Raw genomic sequence first — 18,327 nt, forward strand, 5'->3', positions numbered from 1 at the left:
TTTGTGTAGGATCCACCTAATCATAGCCCACTAGTACTAAGGCCTGCCAGGCATTCAACACGCTGCCACATTTTTGCAACCCTGGGCCAAACATAGCTAAAACAGGAGGTTTATGAAGACCCTGCTGGGTTGTATTTAGCTTGCAGAGTCACAGGCCCAATTTTAGTGGATACAAGGAGCTACATGTGTTGGGATGTCAACACATCCCAGCTGACACCAGGTCTTTACAAACTGATAGTGTGGGAAAGAGCAGGAATGAGACCGGGGCATCAGTACAGAAAATACTTTCTGCTTATATTGGCAACATGGATTGACACCAGCCATTCCAGGAGCCAAAGGATAGCAGTAGGAGATGACTGTGGGGGTTTTTTTAAAATTATAACAGTATTTAGTCATGTCACTCTTCTTCCACCCAAGTTTGGTCTAGTTGACTTCCTCAACAAAGGGCTATGGGCAAACCCCAACCCCAGAACAGGCTATGGATGCTCATGACCCTGAATCAATAGTGGGGATGTCTGGGCCCAGTGAATTGTCTGGGAACAGCAGATGTTTCAGCAGTGCTGCGGCTGAGCAGGCATGATAAATCTGAATGAGAAGCCACCGGAAGCTCCCTGCAAAAGCAAGGTATGCATAAGCCATTGGTTTTTCTGAAGAGCTAATGAGACATCCAGGATTCCCACATTAATGAGTCAGACCTAAACTAGAATCTGTTACTTCCTCTACCAGGCAATGCAAGAGCCAGGCTGCTCAGGGCCAATGTTACAATGTTCAGAGACACACCCATCCACAGCTTTTACTGCATGGAGTTTTTACCAGCGGAGCCACCACCAGTCAGCCCAAACCTAGATGGCTGGTAAGCTATCCAAAAGGCTCCCTTTGCTGGGACCATAAATGCCAAGCATCCAAGCCAATTCAAGCTGCCCAAGCATGGAAGCAGCTGAGAGTCACCACCCATTTCCAAGAAAAGGCTGCTCCTATTATAAGGCAAAGGGCAATTAACAGTCATTTGCTTTCTTGTATTTCTGCCAAAACAGGAGGCACTTGAACTTTTGCTTCAGGAGCTAGGGGTCCATGGCAAAGCAAGGGGAATACAAGGATCAGTGAATTGAATGCAATCTTTGCTCAGTACACATAATTCCAATGTGAGATACTATGGTCTAGTTTACATACAGTGTTAAACCAGGGTTTAAATAAACCTTAGTTAAGGTTTGGTGTTGCATACAAACCCAGGCCAGCATCTTAACTACAGTTAGCTATGGTTTTGTTAGCAAAAATAAGCCATGGTTTGTTGCTGGCTGTTGGTTTACTCACTTTAACTATGGATTAGCATTCCATACAAACCCAGTCAGTTCATTAGTTATAGTTTATGTATGAGCAGCTCCAGATCTATGGAGAGATAAGGAGGCTCTCCCACAAACTGGGTACTTAAAAGTCTAGCCTAGCTAAGGGCCCCATCTGGAGCCATAGCTTCTTTCTGTGTTACTGTTCATCCCCAGCATGTGCCACTGTAGCAATATCCCAGACTACTATCAGACCCTCCAAGTGTCCCCATTTCATCCCAGTTTCTGATTTGACCCCAGAATGTCCCACTTTTCCTTAGGATGTCCTTATTTTCATGGTAGAAATGTTGGATGGTATGTACTAGGGCATTACTACAGCTGGAAGAGCTCAAGAGTCCATCAACTTCCTGACACCTTTCCTTAAGGGAGAATCTTTGCCCAGACTCTGCACTGACCCAAGATTTACCCCAAAATCAGAGCAGAAAGACAAAGGCTTCTCCTTGCCTCAGGTGTCGGTTGTGGGTTCAAAGGGCTGCCGCTAGTGATCTGGGAGAGAGCAGATATTGGCTCATCCACATCCCACTTCCACTTCTCGGGCAACTTTCCCCCTCAATGTACAGTAATTCAAATTTGATGCGGCGGGTGGGGAGAAAAGGAGAAGACAAAACTGGTTGAGCTTGGAAAATGTGCGCGCGGCGCGTCAGGAGCTCGCTCGACCGGCGATTCCAAAGGCATCTACAAGAAATGGCTCAGCGGAAGGCAAGCGCCAGGCCGCCCCTCCTCCCATTCCTAAATAGTTAACGGGCCTTTCCGAAGCGGAGCGCGCCGGGGTGGGCTGGGCCAGAGACGGAGGGGGCGCGCGCGGGGCGGAGGGCGGGGGTGCAGCAACGCGAACCGAGGCCGGGCTGAAGGAAAGGGGGCTTCCCCCCTTTTTTGCAGACTCCAGACAAAAAGCCTGAAACCGGAGCCGCCTTCTGCAACCCTCCCCGCCACGCCCAGATGCAGCGTCCGCCCGCCCGCCCGCCCCACCCCTCCAGCCAGGCCTCTTCGCTTCCCGCCCCCCTGCAACTCACGCGCGACTCTCCCCCAAAAGGCACCCCATGACTACAGAAATGGGACCCCCAACTCCGAGGCGGCCCCGATCCGCCGCCAGCGGTCCTTCTCCCCCCCCCCGCCCAACCCCGCCACACATCCCGCGAAGCTACGCACGCCCCCTTCGCGGGAGGGGCCAAGCGCGCCCCTCTCCTCTTCACCTGGGCCTCGCCATGTAGAGGAGAGCGGGGTGCCTTTCCAGTCTCCCCCCGCCGTAAGAGACAAACTTGGGTGCCGCCCCGCCTCCTCCAAAGACCCCCCACTTTTAGGATGCCCCCTTCAGGTCCCCTTTTCGCCCTCTCCGCCCCCCCTCCCCTCTTTCGCTGGGACTTACCGATGGAGACCAGCTTGATGTTCTCTCTTTCCAGAAACTCCAGCGCCACCGAAACGTTCTCCAGCTGCATCTGCCGGAAAGTGGGGCGCGTGTTGTACTTGCGCCCCATCTTCTTCTGGCTCAGCACCTCGAGCAGCGCGATGAGGCGCAGCCCGTCCCCCAAGTCCGTCTGCAAGTTGGCGATGCGCTTGTTGACGCATTTCAGGTGCTCGTTGCACCAGCGCGTGAAGGTGTTCTGCTGGATCTTCTTCCAGGGCGCGTCCTCCGCCAGGTCCTTCTCGGTGGCCGGCATCTCGGCAGCGACCTCCCCCTGGATGCTGCTGCTGTTGCTGCCGCTGCCTGCTCCGCCGCCGCCACCAACGCCTCCCGCTCCTGCGGCCTGATGGAGTCGCGCTTGAGAGCCGCTCATTATAACGGCTGGGCTCGGGGTGGGTGGGACCCCGGCGCTGGGTAGGTTGGGCCCGGGATTAAAGGCGCAGGATCCTGCAGAACGAGAGAGGAGAGGGAGGCGGTGAAGTTAGGCGCGGCCAAGGGCGCACGGCGATGCGCGCAGAAGAGCCAGACACACGCCCACCTCGGGGGCAGCAGCGACTGGGCTCCAAGGAGGGCAAGGCGGCAGGAGCCCCACTGAAGCGGCGAGCGCCTCCAAGGGCTGGTAGTCGGACGGGCGGGGCAGGAAGGAATCCCCAGACCCGAGGCCTCTGCAATCCTGTGCACGCTCACTTGGCACGCAATCCCAATTGGGAGTGCGGGGGTGGAGTGGGATCTACTCTTGAGTAAGTTTATATATAGGCAACAGCTGCAAAAGTGCCTAGCCCGCTTAAAGGTGGGTCAGCGAGCTTAGGGAGGGGTCCTGAAAAAGGAGTGAAGCGGAAGATCTGCGAAAAGGGCAAGCTGTGTATTGGACACGGCAGCCCAAGGAAGCCTCCATGTGCAGAAGCAGTATACCTGGGAGGAGGAGGAGGGGGGCGTGGTTGGCCGGTCGAGGGCTTCCCGGAGGCTACTTTGGGAAGCAGGGTGGACGAGGCCCTAAACCTCTCGGGTCCCTCTTCTGGAGCATATGGGCCTGCAATTGCAGGGTGCCAAGGCCTTTCCTTTTCGCGGGGCCCTTTGGCGAGGGGAAGGGAGAGGGGGGGCGTTGCTTGGGAATTGCAGACGCAGCCAGACCAGCTCGCTCATCCCACACCTTCGAAAGAGGCGCGAGAGCAGCTGGGGAAAGAGTGGGGGGCGCGCCTTCTGTGGGGCCTCCTTCTCCCCCCCCCCCGTGCCCACCACTTCCTATTTAAAAGTGAGGATCTCGGGCACCAGGCGCTGTAGGGGATGCTGTGGTGGCCAGGCGGGAGGAAAGGTGCCCTCGCCCTGGAAGGCCCTGATGCTGGCTGTTCTCTCTGTCTCCCGCACACGCCCCCGTCCCAGAGAAGGAAACGAGACTTGCCCCCTGAGGGAGGCAGCTCTGAAGCGGGGGGATTCTGCGGTGAGCCCCCCTCGCCAAGCTGGAAGGCGCCGGAGAGATGCCCCCGGGCTAGTAAGCGCGCGTCTCCCGAATTCCTGCGCAATGAGGCCCAGCCGGCGGGAGCTGCCCCTCGCCTGCCCCTCCGGCCGCCCCCCTTCCGCCCCGGCCGGCCCTGCGCCTCTTTTGCCTCGACTGCGGCTCTGGCTGCCCTGCGTATATCCTCTTCCTGGGAGGGGTGAGATCCAGGGTCTCTCTCTGTGTCTCCCTCCCTCTCGCCCTCCGCACCGCACGGCGACGGGGCCGGTCTCGGCTTGTCATCTGCTTGCAGCTGCTCGCCCGCCTGCCTGCCTTCCCTCCGCTGCGCGCCCTCTCCGACACCTACACGGCTGAGCTGCTGCTCTAGGATCGCTCCGTCAGTAGAGCGAGAGATTCTTAATCTCAGGGCTTCCACAAGAAGCAACCTTCAATTTTTTTTTTTAAAAAAAATCAAAGATCCTTACCGTATAAATAATTAAAATACGTGGATATTTGTGCAGAAATGACTGCACAAACTTTTGTGCTGCATGGGGGGGTGTGCCAGCCCCCCCCCACATGCAGCACAAAAGATTCCTGCATGGTTGGGGTCAGACTAGTTGACCTTCGTGCTCCCTTCCTATTTTACAACTATACAAGCCTCCTTGGGCCCACCATACAGAGGGAAGTGGCTTGGGGAGAGGCGTTCTGGAGCAAGTTTTATTCATGGCCAAAGATTCCACTTCTCTGCTGAATGGTTTGTGTTGGGTCATCTGTGGTAGAGGCTAGAGTACCTCTGAACATGTGCAAAGTCCACTCTCAGACTGACATAGACACACACATTTGCACATCATGTGCGTTCAAGGGTTAAGGGCCCTGTAATTTTTCAGACAAAAGAGAAACCCTGGCAGCATTGATTTGTAGAAAATTAACTAGACCCAACCAAAAATGGTCTCACATGAAGCCACCAGTTGGACTATTGTGTGACTTGGCTCAGGTATTGTCTACTCTGGCTAGCTAAGGTCCCTTTGGCTAGAGCTGCCAGGGACTGCACCTGGGCAAGGCATGTCCTGCTAAGCTGCCATCACCACCTGAAGTCATGCCTCTTGGTGTCGCCACATCACTGCCTCACTTTTCCCGCTCCACCAACAGTGCTAAGAGGAGCCAAGGTGGTCCATTCTCAGCCGCCTTACTCGTTGACACTGGGCCAGGTGTGTGTGTGTGTTTTGCCATGGCCTTATCAGTCTGTTCCAACTTGCTATGTCACTCCCATGTCACAAAGCTAAAGAGACGGGGAGAGACCTGAGGGAGGAGATGTGCAGCTACAACCAGGGCCAGCCCTACTATTAGGCAGAGCGAGGCAGCTGATGCTGGGAGACAGCAAGGCCAGTGCCAGACTTCCAGGAGGCCCTTGGCACAGTGCCGTGGATGACGCTTCCTAACAAACACACAACAGGTTCAAAAAACAAAAACAAACCACCTACTGCAACGACAGCAATTCTGCAGCCTGTGCATTTGTGGGTAAATTCCGATTGTGAGCAACCACTGTGGAAGGGAGACAATGTTGACTCTCAGAAGCAGCACCTCCGCCTACTGCGAAGATGGCCACCCAGAATTCCCATGAGGTCGGAGAGTGGCAGCCCAGCCCAGCCGCACAGGTGAGCACGTGGCTTCCCAAAACAGGAATCCTGGGAACTACACTTCCCATCACCCTTAACAAGCTACAGTTCCTGGAATAAAGTCACATGCATGTATCTTTGTGCACACTGTAGTGTTTTTGTTTTTACAATGCCTGGGGGTCTGCAGCTGCAGAACAGCACTTCTCTGCTTAATAAGACTTCCTCAGGTCCCGTGCTCTTTTCCTATAAAAAGAGGTGCCAGAGGTCACCTTGTTCTCTTAGAATGGCAATGGCACCCACATGAGAGGTGCTGGAACTGAGTTCCAGCTGAAAAAAGCCCTGCTCAGGTCCAAGGTGGAGGGGTGCCTTAACAGAGGGCTGAGTAACCTGCGGCCCTCCCAATGCTGTTGGACTCAAATTCCTCTCATCCCCAGCCAGTAGGACAGTCAGAGGATGATGGGAGTTTGAGTTAAACATTGGAGAGCAGAGCAATTTCTGTGCATGGAGGGAACCAGGCAGGGTCTTGCTTGTGTATTAACAGCAGTCTTTGGGATGGACAGCTGGAGGACTTCATAAGAGTCCCTCGTGCTGGAGGAGCAGTGCAACACCTACAAGTGGGAAGTGTTTGTGGTTCTGCCCCAGCTCCCATCTCTGCCCTACTCATTCCCCCACATTGCTGTGATTCAGCAAGCTGCAGTGGCCTAACGGCTTTGTCAAAGCAGCCCCAGCCCCACCCAGACTTCCTGAGACGGGTTTTGAAATTTCTCATTTTGTACCAGCTCGTGTGCACCCCACCCTGGGACTTCCCCATCTCGCAGGGCTGGGGGAAGGTCGTGGGCAGATCAGACAAAGCACTGTGTGCAGTAAGGGGACCCCTTTGCTAGAGAAGATTAGAGGAAGTGCTTAAACTCTATATATCTGGATGGGGGAGACATGAAAACATCTGGCCCTGTTAACTGTGAAGAGATTCCTCTTCTAATTCCAGTTGCCTTGGAGGCTTACTGGAGTGACTCAGTGACGGGGTGGTAGTGGCGAAGGAACACAGCACATGTTTGGTGCCACCAGGGGAGGCTGGTCAGTTAGGGCAAATGGGGCACAGCCTCCCTTGCACATCAGGTGTTGGCTCTGCCTGTCATGGACTCTGGCTCCTTGCCTTCCTCCCTACCCATCCCCTCGGGCCAGCACCAGCACCGCATGGCACTCAGTATCATTTCCATCCCACAGGAACATGGGTCCCATAGCTCAGTGGTGCAGCACATGCTCTGCACACCCAAGGCCCTGGGTTCAATCCCCGACCTTCAGAAAAGGCTGGGAGAAGCACTCTGCCTGCAACCCAAGAGAGCCGCTGCCAGCCAGTGTAGGAAGTCCTGTGTTAGATGGACCCATGGCCTGACTTTGTATCAAGCAGGTTCAGACGCTCGTTGTAGAGCCAGTCCTGGCATTGGAACATCAACAGGCTCTGCCAGGGAGAGGCCACTTGGTTGAGCATGAGGGCAGGAGGTGCTGTCTGTGTCCATCGCCTTTCAGCCCATTTCCTGCCCTTGGAGTCGTGCAGCCTGATCTGTTTCTTCACCAGGGCAGGCAGCCTGCTTCAAATCATCTGCACTCCCACTGCAGGGGCCTCGGACAAGCCTATCTTTCTCAGCCTCAGCTTGCTCCCCCTACTCCTGCAATATGGGGAGTAATACTATTGGCCTACCATGCAGGGTTGTTCTGAAAGCGTATGAAGACAAAGTGTGGGATGCTCTGAATGACTGGAGCACGTATAAGTGTTCCTGTCCCCTCCATTTTTCTCCCCAGCTGAAACACGGGTGGGGGTGGGGCTAGCTAGGGAAGGAAAAGGATACGTGGGTGCCCCCTGCTGGTCTAGCCAGGAATTGCCATGCTGCACTTTTGTGTCTCTCTCTGAGAGCTTTGTCCCTTTTAAGAATCAGGACTGGGGGTTAAATTCCGCACACACAGCCTCTTTGCAGACAAATATGCCTAGAAGTCAGCATTTAACGTTAAATTTGACAGGCCTCGCGCCTGTCTGGAAGGCATTATCCATCTACATAGCAGCATCTATATAGCCCATTTCAAGTGCTCAGAGCATATTACATAATGCATTTTCATTAAGTGAGTCTTGCAACCAGTGTGGTGGTGTGGTTAGAGTGTGGGAGACAAGAGTTCAAATCACCACTCAGCTATGAAGCTCACAGGGTGACCTAGGGCCTCTCACTCATTCTTAACATTTTCTCCCTCACAGGGTTATTGCGAGAATAAAAAGGCAAGGGGAACTATGTCCTCCACCTTGAGCCCCTGGAGGAAAAGTGGGCTATCAATGTAATGTATAAATGGATAAAGTAATAATAAACAATATCTCTACAAGGAAAGCCGGTCTCACCTCCCCTATATTCCAAGTTGTGCATATGCAACACTAAGAGTTTATTAGCTTGCCTAGGCTATGAAGTCAGCTGCGGGGATTTATAAGCAAATTATACACTTTGTGTTTAAAACAGACATCAACATGCGGTTAGTTGCTTACAGTTAAAAGGCTAGCCATGCTTACTCAAAAGTAACCCCTACTGATTCAATGGGGCTTACTGTCCCAGGTAAGTGGGATTAGGATTGCAGCCTTAGTCAAATTACTGGTGGCACATACCACAGCATACAACTAATTCATGTTATGCTTGCTTCTTCTTTTTCAGCTAAGTATTTGCACACGCACACACATTTCCAGATTTGCAGTCCTGGGGGCAGATGTGTGGAGAACCATATTTTGCAATTACTGATGTCACTAGGAACCATTCAATAGCACCCTCTGATAGTGATACAAAATAAAAGTGTATCCACTCTTCTAAGAATGTTGCACTCCTGGTGAAGAGTAGTTTTCAGATTTTAGTAGGCACTTCTTAAAGCACTGTAACGCCTCTGGAAATCTAATTTGTCAGCTAGGACAGGAGTGGAGGAAGAGGAAATAAATGTGTATCAGGAACAGTCAGTAAGGTTAAAGTGGCTTCCATGCGTCTGAAATGTATGGCTGCTGTTCATGCACACATATCATGGGAACAGATTTTTCCCCAATGTACATTTTGCATGCGGATTGAAGTGGAGAAAAACCACAAGAGTTTAAATGAGCAAATGCACATGCAGCACTTTTAGCTATGAGCAGTATGCAATTATTTAAACAAATGTTGTCCTTGCAACATGAAAACAGTGATCAGAAAAAGATTGGGATCCCATACTGTGTGTTCATGGTTGGAAAGCCTCACCATTTAAACAAATGTGCGCCACTCACAATGGAAACTGCCATGCGTTGGTATTGGAGGAAAATAATTCTTTTCATGCACGCAATCATTTATATCCATATTCTGGGTATGCATACTGTATATGGGACTGTGTGTGCGAATTTTACCTGTAAGTTGCTATAGCAGGTGGTTGTCTGTTTGCTGTGTATACATGTGCAAATACATATGCTAAAGTTCTCAGAATGATTCTCAGTAATACACCCCAGTCATGGTGGGCAGGTCAGTGCCTTTTCTGTTGGTGTTGGGTGGCTGGGAGAGACAGTTCTATCAGGGCATTTTTGCATCAGAGCCACTTAGAGGCTTGCAAAGCAGTTTCATTTACCAGCAAAGTGTCTGCTGTTGTGGCAAATGGAGGGATGGGGTAAGTGCTGGTGCACATCTCTGGTCATTGCACCCTGAAGGATCTCTTTCTTTGCCCCCCTTAATGCCCAAATGCAGTGTTTTACTTGCTCTTATTAGCATCTGGGGAGAAAGTAACAGGGTACACTCAGGGACGCCACTGCGATAGAGGCTAAACCTGCTCCCTCTTACCCACACCCTGAATAAGTCACCTGAAGCAGGTGAGTTCCCTTCTCATCTATGTCCCATATTGCCGCCTATTTACTTTCTCCCGTAGAGGTCCCACAGAAGCCTTTGAGAACCAAGACTGTGCTTATCTACACAGCCCAGCTCCTTCTCCAGAACAGCCCCTCCTCCAAATCTACAGTTCATTTTTTCGGGTCTTGGGACCTGGCTTTCATAAGGAAATAAAATCTTAAATTCCTGAAATCCTGTTCTATCCTGCAGTCCCAGAGCAAGTAAGAATATGTTAGTGAAGAACAAGTAGATATGAACAGAAACATCCCTTCACCAAACACTTTCAGAACTTGGTAGCGACAGGAAACATTTTGTCCAAGTTAGCTTTTGGTCACCATTGGCTTCTTCCAGGCCAGTCAGGGGGCCCCCCCAAGGATTTTGGGGCTTGGCATGGCAATGCTTCTAGCTCCCCATCCTACCAGTCAACATGAGGCACAGTCCTCCAGAAAGCTTCCCTACATCAGCCCCCACTGAAGTGAATGGGGTACTTTTGTGCAGTTTGCTGCCTGTCTTCCACACCGCTCCCCAGCCCCATAAAAGCACCCCAAATTCACCATTAAGTCTGCAGTCCCACCCACCTAAGCTCAGGCTTCTGCAGTCGTCGTGAGCACACTCAACACCTGGTGTGCCATTTCAGACGTTCAGAAAGGGAAAGTTGATTCTTTAACATGCTTACAGATGATGACCGGCAGTGTGTTTGCTGAGTGATGTATTTAGGAATCAATACAAGCAAGGCTTTTCCCACTGGCAACTGGTGCCAAAGGGTTCACGTAACTGGACCCTGAAATATGCTCATGCTAGGGCTCTGGCATACCGCCAAGGAAAGGCAGCTCCAGACTGTGGTTCAGCAGCCACCTTTGGCCAGCCAGGGGGCATCTTGCTGCCCTAAGCAGCTGTGCCCCCCGCTGCACAATCTGAGAGATGCACTCCAGCCACAGAGATAACGCTCAGGCTCAGCCATGGGCGTAGCCAGGATTTTTTTTGGGGGGGGGGGAGCCAAAGTTGTTGAACATTTTTTAGGAGATTGCCCCCCACCAGTTGTTGAGCTTTCTTTGGAAAATCGTGGGTAAATATACCCCCCAAGAGAAAGCATTACAGGGGGCAGGCTTCTGCGGGGGGGGGGGGCAGAAACTCAGTTAACACAGTACTTTCAATGCTTCTCAATAATTTTGTGGATTGGGGGGGGACTGCCCCTTGTCCCCACTTGGCTATGCCAATGGGCTCAGCCCTTGAAGGTATCTGCACAGGTTTCATGGGTTGAGCTCTAGCACCCGCCACAACATTGCAAGGGGTGTGTGTGTGTGTCTTTGTGCCCTCTTGGATCGCACACACCGCCTCTTTGGAACCCTTAAAAGTAGTGCAAGAGATTGGGTTGCTTGTGGAGCTGAGATGACCATAGGACACCCAGATTTGGTACAGAATGCTAATTCTTAATGCATTGCTCTTGGCCGATCATGGAAGAGATTTGGCTACCAAGGCACTCATGCAAATACAAGCTGGGCAAACACACACACACACACACCAGCAATAAGAGGAACCAAAGACACTTCTGTAAAGTATATTATGGATCCTACCCCACCCAAGCAGCCACTACTCATCAGTCCTGATTTATAGAGTTTCTTTGGTGAGCACTCATATTGAGAAATCATTTTCCTTGTGGTGCAGAAAATAAACTTTAAGGAATGCCTTTCATCTCCCTTCCACCTTATGGCAACCCACGGAGCAGGTAAGTCCCTCTATGGCATGGGTAGGCAAACTAAGGCCCGGGGGCCATATCCGGCCCAATCGCCTTCTCAATCCGGCCCGCGGACAGTCCAGGAATCAGCGTATTTTTACATGAGTAGAATGTGTGCTTTTATTTAAAATGCATCTCTGGGTTATTTGTGGGGCATAGGAATTTGTTCATATTCCCCCCCCCCCTTCAAAATATAGTCTGACTCCCCACAAGGTCTGAGGGACAGTGGACCGGCCCCCTGCTGAAAAAAATTGCTGACCCCTGCTCTATGGAAAAGGCTTGGCAGGGTGGGGTGGAGGTGCCTAGTAAAAGAGATGCATGCAGTTCCGAGGTTCTATCGATAGGTGGCCCTCTTGACTCCCTTCCCAGCTCCCCCCTCCCCTCCCCCCTCTTTCCCCCACTGCTGCTCCTCCTTCAAGCAACACAGAAGAACTCCCAGCCTAGGGACCTGGCTTCATATTTTCCCCTTATTTGGAGAGTTTCATTTCTTTGGGTTTTTAAAATAACCAGCCAGACCCTCCCCAGGGCCCTGGGGGAAAGGGATATTGCAGTGGGCTGCAAATCAGGGCAGAAGGGTGTCAGTCAGCTGAGGAAGGAGCACTGGGGGTGGGGATGGAGGGTGCAAGAAGGCTATGGCTTGGTTGGGGTGGGGGCAGTGCGGCTGTGTGGCAGAGCAAGGGGGAGCCCAAGCTGTAAGAAATTAAGGCTGAAGCAAGGGTGGTGGGCCGAGTTCTTGGAGCTGGTGTTTGAAAAAACAACAACTCCTTTTACTCTGCATGACCTAATCTGGAATAAGAGTCATCCCTCCCCACCCCACCCCTATTCTGCTCTCCTCACCAGGCTTAGGAATCCCCACTTTCCTCATGAACATGCTTTGAAAGGGCGAGAAAGCGACGGTCTGTCCCTGTCACCCCCCCACCCCAAATATTTAACAACCCCAATTGTGTGTGAAGCAGAGTAGTTGAGGGGAGTTCTGGGCTAAATGAAGGATGCAACACTGGGAATATTTATTGCCTTCCTATCCCACCTTTCCTCCGATAAGCTTAAGGTGGTGTACCTGGCTCTTCCCCTCCCTGTTTTATCACCACCACAACCCTACAAGGCTGAGAGGCAGGGACTGGCTCAAAGTCACCCGATGAGCTTCAGGGCGGACTGGGAGTGTGCATGTTTTGAGTCCTGGTCTTCTAGGTTCTAGTCTGACACTCTAACCACTACACTGCATGGCAATAAAAGGTTGAGGGTGTCCCACCTGTTTGCTCATTTTTCCTGACACCGGTGAGACCAAAAGCCCATTCACACAACCGCTGAAGGCCATGACGGCCATGGTTCTTTTAGTGCCTCCAGCACAGACTTTCTCCCACAAGGCTGCAAGCTCTGGGCTGCCTGTGTAAAAGCTGGCCATTTCCCACCTGTCACCCAGCCACCATGGGCTCGGCCAGCTTTCTGAGCAGTTGCGATGGCATGCCGAAAGCGGGCGCAGGCTCAGCTTAGCACACAGCAAGAGCCGCCTTTCACTCAGCCAGTTCAGCCCAGAGCAGCGTGGCAGGAAAAGTGGGCCTGTCATGAGGTAATCTGAGGCAGCTGCCTCAGGTGGCTTGTGAGGGGGGCAGTCCATTAAACAGCAGCAGCAATGGTTGTTCTTATGCTTGCATTTTCCTGGTGAGTTCTGCTTGGCTTTCCTGCCCTCAGGCACCAAAATGCCTCAGGCTATCTCTGCCAGAGGGGCAGCCCCCAGAGTGAGGCCAAGTGAGGCAGTAGGTTTGGGATGCCGTGAAGGACAGCAAAGCAAACCACACTCCTGGTCTGCTCCTGTTCATTTTGGTGAGGCTCATGCAATATAACCTCCGGGAGGATGTTTGTGGCCGTTCCAGAAGCATCTGGCTGGCCACTTCAGAAACAGGATTTGGGCCTAGAAGGGCCTTTGGCTTGATCCAGCAGCCAGGATCTTCTTAGGCTCTTATGCATTGTACCCTGTGTTGATAGTGGGAGTCAGGGTAGGGTGTGTGGACTTACTCCCTCAGGCCTGCATAAAAGTAAGGGGTAGCCCTCCATGTTCTAGTACTTCCCTAAGAGATTTTGGCAGCCCCCAACTTCCATATTAGTACCTTTTTGTTTGCACTTTCCTTAGGGTGGCCTACATGGCTTCCCCTTTTTTTTTACCCTCACAACAACCCTGTGCGGTAGGATAAGCTGAGAGGCAGTGGATCATCTAGTGAGCTGAGTGAGGCATTGAACCTGGAGCTCCTTGGCCCTCGCTTGACATACTAACCAAGACACAGTGGCTCTTCCTCTCTGCCCCCCTCTCTTCTCCATGCACACAGACTGAGCTATGGGACAGGAAGGCTTCTAAGCTGTGGCGACGCACCTTGAGGACATCACTGGGGATTCTGTGCAAGTGGGACTGTAGTTGCCAAAAGACATGCAGGGTCTTTCTTTTTCTTATTTTTTTAATGTATTCAGCGATGCTTTAACATGTCACGAAGCAAACCGGCATTGAGGACATATCTTTTCATCCTTCCTCATTCCCAGGACATTCCTAGGGCAGCATAATTCAGAACACATTACACGTCCTAGAAGGGATCTTAAAGGTAAAGGGACCCCTGACCATTAGGTCCAGTCGCGGATGACTCTGGGGTTGCAGTGCTCATCTCACTTTATTGGCCGAAGGAGCCAGCGTACAGCTTCCGGGTCGTGTGGCCAGCATGACTAAGCTGCTTCTGGGGAACCAGAGAAGCACGGAAACGACATTTACCTTCCCACCGGAGCGGTACCTACAGTATTTATCTACCTGCACTTTGATGTGCTTTCAAACTGCTAGGTTGGCAGGAGCAGGGACCGAGCAACGGGAGCTCACCCCGTCGCGGGGATTCGAATCACCAACCTTCTGATTGGCAAGCCCTAGGCTCTGTGGTTTAACCCACAGCATCACCTGCATCCCTAGAAGGGATCTTAGGGACATCCTTATAGCATTTGGGATTGGCATAGGAAGGATGGGCCACTCGGTCTAGAACAGAGTCCTAGGTTTTTACATTCTCATCCCTTGTGTCCATACCCACCACCCACCCTGCCTATATTATTCCACCTGCCTAACCTCACCCCTTCTTTCTGATGCAATATACTTTTGGAATACTCATTCTTTCCAGGGTAATCTGCAGTAACAATACTTGTACTATATTCACAATTCTAAAGCACATCGGAACCCCTTGACTGGCTCACAAAAGCTTTTATGCCAGCCTTCACTCACCTGGTGCCCTCCAGTTGCTTTGGACTGCAGTTTCCATCAGCCCTGCTACCTGGAGCCGAAGGGAGTTGTAGTTCAAGACATCTGGAGGGCCCCAGGTGTCCAATGGCTGTTTTATGGATTAATTAACTGAGATTATATCACCCCCTCCAGGTTGCATAGCCATGATTTGTAATGTGGCTTCTACCCTTAATTGTGCATTTTAAGAATGAGGAAAGTCCTCTCTTTAATTGTGAACATATAGGAATAGTTAATGACTTTTCAGGGACTTCTAATAATGCAATCCTATACTTTTCTAATCATCAGACAAGTTTAATAGGGCTTATTTCCATGTAAATTAATATAGGATTGCAGACTGCTTGACTGCAATCCTAATCCCATTTACCTGGGAGTAAGTCCTAATGAATACAGAAGGTTTTAATTCCAAGTAGACATGGTTACTGTAAGGCTGTTATCCTATGGTATGCCCAGGAGTAATCCTAATAGAATAAAGTGGGATTTATTTCTGCATAAACGGCATAAGGTCATGCTGGTTTTCACCTTACATTATCTTGAGCATGTGCCTGTGTGTATGCACTGAGAGCTAGGGGTGGGGGCTGTACTCTTTAATTACCACAATTGTATTGACACATGGGTGGTGAACAAGGATTAAGTGAGGCTCCATTCATACGATAGGCACAAAATCACACCCTTAGACTTTTTGTTAATTCATCCAGAATAAATATCACCTTCTCCTGATTAAATGCTTACAGTCACTAATGGCCATTAGAATTTCCACTTGACTCCTGAAATAATATATTTGATTATAATAACATTTAAACTATGTATGGAGGTTATTGTTTTTGTTTGTTATCATGTTATGTATTTTTGTGCTTTGATATTGCAAACCACCCTGTGATCCTTGGATGGATGGTGGTGTAGAAATTCAATAAATAAAATAAAATATGCATTAAAATTGTTGGTGGGGGAAAAAATTTTCACGTTTGCCAGTGTGGTGGAGCGTGTTAGCCTTAGAGCTCAACAATTTGGGTTCCAATCCCCACTGAGCCAGAGAGCTCACTGTGTAGCTATGAGCTTCTGCATTTCAGATTAGTCTGCTTTGCCGGGTTGTTACGAGGATAGGATGGGATAACACCATGTGCACCACCATGAACTTGCTAGGGAAAGGATAAATAATATAATACTGTACAATGTATTACATTACATTACAATTCCAAACAATGTAATGCAATGTAATACAGCTTCCAGGATTGTGAAGATGACAAGATGTTTAAAACGATGCTCAGGGGTAGCTAATTTGCTCTAATGTGTATTTTTCTCCCTTGTTCTCACCGGCCACACCCAGTTGTGGCTGACACTCAGTGGTGTCAGAAACCAACCTGGGGCAAAATCACGAGCCCATAATTGCAAATTCCCCATCACACAGGAAAAAAGTGACCAGAAACTTCTGCATTTTGCAGCACCATCAGCCACGAAGGCACACACCCAGAAATTGCTTAGACCAGATGACACACTTTTGTATTCCGAATCAGATGTGGTTAAAGAGGTGCTAAGATGTGGGGCTTCCTCTCCCTGAGAAGCAGCCTCACTGTGAAACGATGCTCTGCAGCCCCCTAAGGTGGATTTGGGGGTGGTCCCCTTAAGGACAGCAGAGTGAGAGCCAGCAAAGTTCCCACCCGCGGAGGACAAAATCCGCGGGGAAATTCTCCTGCCCCCGCCTCACTAAAATAGGCAGGGGTGCCATCGTTTCGACAGTTTGCAGGGCTTCCGAGAAGACTGTGCCCATGGGCGTAGTCAGGATTTATTTCAGGAGGGGCAGGATTCATGTTAGGGGGCGCAGAACCGAGTAATATGCGATGCCATGACTGTGCCCCGTGTTATTTAGTGGGGGCACTTTAAGGGTGGCGCACGGAACCTGCGCGGGTCTATTTCGAATTCCAAGAGACTTCCCGACCTTCCCTGATGCTAGTTCTCTTCTGATCTACTAATCAAAGGCAAAAAGATTTTGGTGGCTCTGGCTGTGCTGCAAGAACCACAGGCTCACAAGCTCCAGACTTGTCCTCCCAGCCCGCCTGCCGAAACCTACACAGATGCGATACAGGCTGGCAGCAAGGTGAACTGAAAAGGCTGTCGGGTTTAACCAGGGCGTGCAGGTAAAGTCACCTGAATAAACCGATTGCGTCCATCGCCCGGCCGAGCTGGGAGCGGGTGCGCGCAGTGGCGTAGCGTGGGGGGTGCAGGGGGGGCGGGCCGCACCGGGCGCAACATCTGGGGTTAGGGCAAATCCATGGGTTAGGGGGCACAAATCCACGGGTTAGGGGGCGCAAATCCACGGGTTAGGGGGCGCAAATTACTTGCCTTGCCCCGGGTGCTGACAACCCACGCTACGCCACTGGGTGCGCGGCGGAATGGGCGGGTTACCGCGCTTCTGCACTGAGCAGGAGTTCACGCGGGTGGCCACTTATCACGTGTCTCTTGTACCTGATGCGTGATGCACAGATCCCTTGCCCCTGGCCGGATGATGCCGAGGAACCAGCTGAACAAATGGTTCTACTGGAAGGGGAGTGGGGAGGTTCCGTGCCGCTGATCCACCCAGGACCTTGCCCTCCACACCTCCCTCTCGGTCACGCGAAGAGGCCCCCTGTTGCCCACCCAGGGGACGATGGAGGGTGGGACCCGGGCCCAGGAGGGGGCGCTGCGAGGGGAGGAAGGCCCGAGACCCCGCTCGCCTTCCGCTCTTCTGCTTAGCAGCGGACCCCTTTCTTCTCCGGACCCTCCCGCTCCCCTGCTCCCTCTTCCGCGCAGCTCCCGCATCCCGACGTGCCGTGCACGCGGGTCCCTCCGCCGCGTGTCCTCCTGGCTCCCCGCCTCGGCTCTTCTCAGCTTAGGCATCCCGCCGACGTCTCCTTCCTCGCTGCGCTTCCCGACCTCCCTCCTGCATCCCCAGCCTGACTTCCCTCCCTTTCCCTGCCTGGTCCACCTTCCGCCTTCCTCCTTCCCGGCGCCTTCTTCCTTCCCCCGCCCGTCCAGCTCCCTCTGGCCCATCTCACCTCTCCGGACCGGCGGGCGGGCGGGCGGGCAGGGCTCGGGCAGGGCTCCTGCCTGCCTGGGACGGGACGGGGCGGTGCGTGCGTCTCGGGCCGGAGCTGGGCTCGGAATGGCCGGGCGGCGGGCGGCGGCGGGGAGGACACCGGGCGGGCGGGCGGGCGGCTCAGCAAGCCTTAATTGGTAAAGAGCAGAGTCGACGGGAGGAAGGAGGGACGGGGGGAGGCCGGTGGCAGCAGATGGGGGGGGGGGAGCAGGAGGAGGAGGGACCCAGGCGCCGCCCCCGGGGGGAGCGCAGAGCGACGTCCACCCGGGGGTACAAGGTTTGCCCCTCTAGAGGGCGCCCCACGGGGAGCGCGCCGGTCCTTGGCCTTTTGCCCTCCACTGCAAGCGGGGCGTGGGAAGCTCAGCCACGGAAGGGGCATCCCCCTCCTTCCACTAGGGGGCATCAGCCACCATGGGGGGAAGGGGACTGGCGAGCGGAGGGTTCAAGCAAGGCAAAGCGGCTATGTCAAGTTTGCAGGGCTTTGGACATTGTTGAAGGGGGGGGGGACACAACGGACAGATCTGCCCCACTCCCCAGGGGCACAATTCACAGGGCTGCCCTCCTGCACAAGCCTCCTGGAAGTTACCCCGTGGACACAGGAATCCTC

The 18,327-nt window shown here is 52.5% G+C and overlaps 1 protein-coding gene across 9 annotated transcripts in view; it reads right to left on the minus strand.

Annotated features, from left to right (window-relative positions):
• The window catches only part of FLNA (filamin A), an 83,503-nt gene extending 65,587 nt beyond the window's left edge, over positions 1–17,916 (minus strand). For 4 of the 9 annotated variants that reach the window (XM_083592349.1, XM_083592345.1, XM_083592347.1 and 1 more), the window contains exons 1-2: positions 5,226–5,374; positions 2,707–3,189 (exon numbers count right to left, since the gene is read on the minus strand). In XM_083592349.1, coding sequence (XP_083448475.1) covers positions 2,707–3,189; positions 5,226–5,238 — 496 coding nt within the window. In that variant the 5' untranslated portion in view covers positions 5,239–5,374. Of the gene's footprint in view, positions 1–2,706; positions 3,190–5,225; positions 5,375–17,679 lie in introns of those variants that run through there. The other 5 variants (XM_083592352.1, XM_083592351.1, XM_083592346.1 and 2 more) reach the window with 3 other exon arrangements.
• Between the last annotated feature and the right edge of the window lie 411 nt (positions 17,917–18,327).

This window comes from Podarcis filfolensis (genome assembly GCF_964270895.1).
Source record: "Podarcis filfolensis genome assembly, chromosome: 17".
Taxonomy (NCBI): domain Eukaryota; kingdom Metazoa; phylum Chordata; class Lepidosauria; order Squamata; family Lacertidae; genus Podarcis; species Podarcis filfolensis.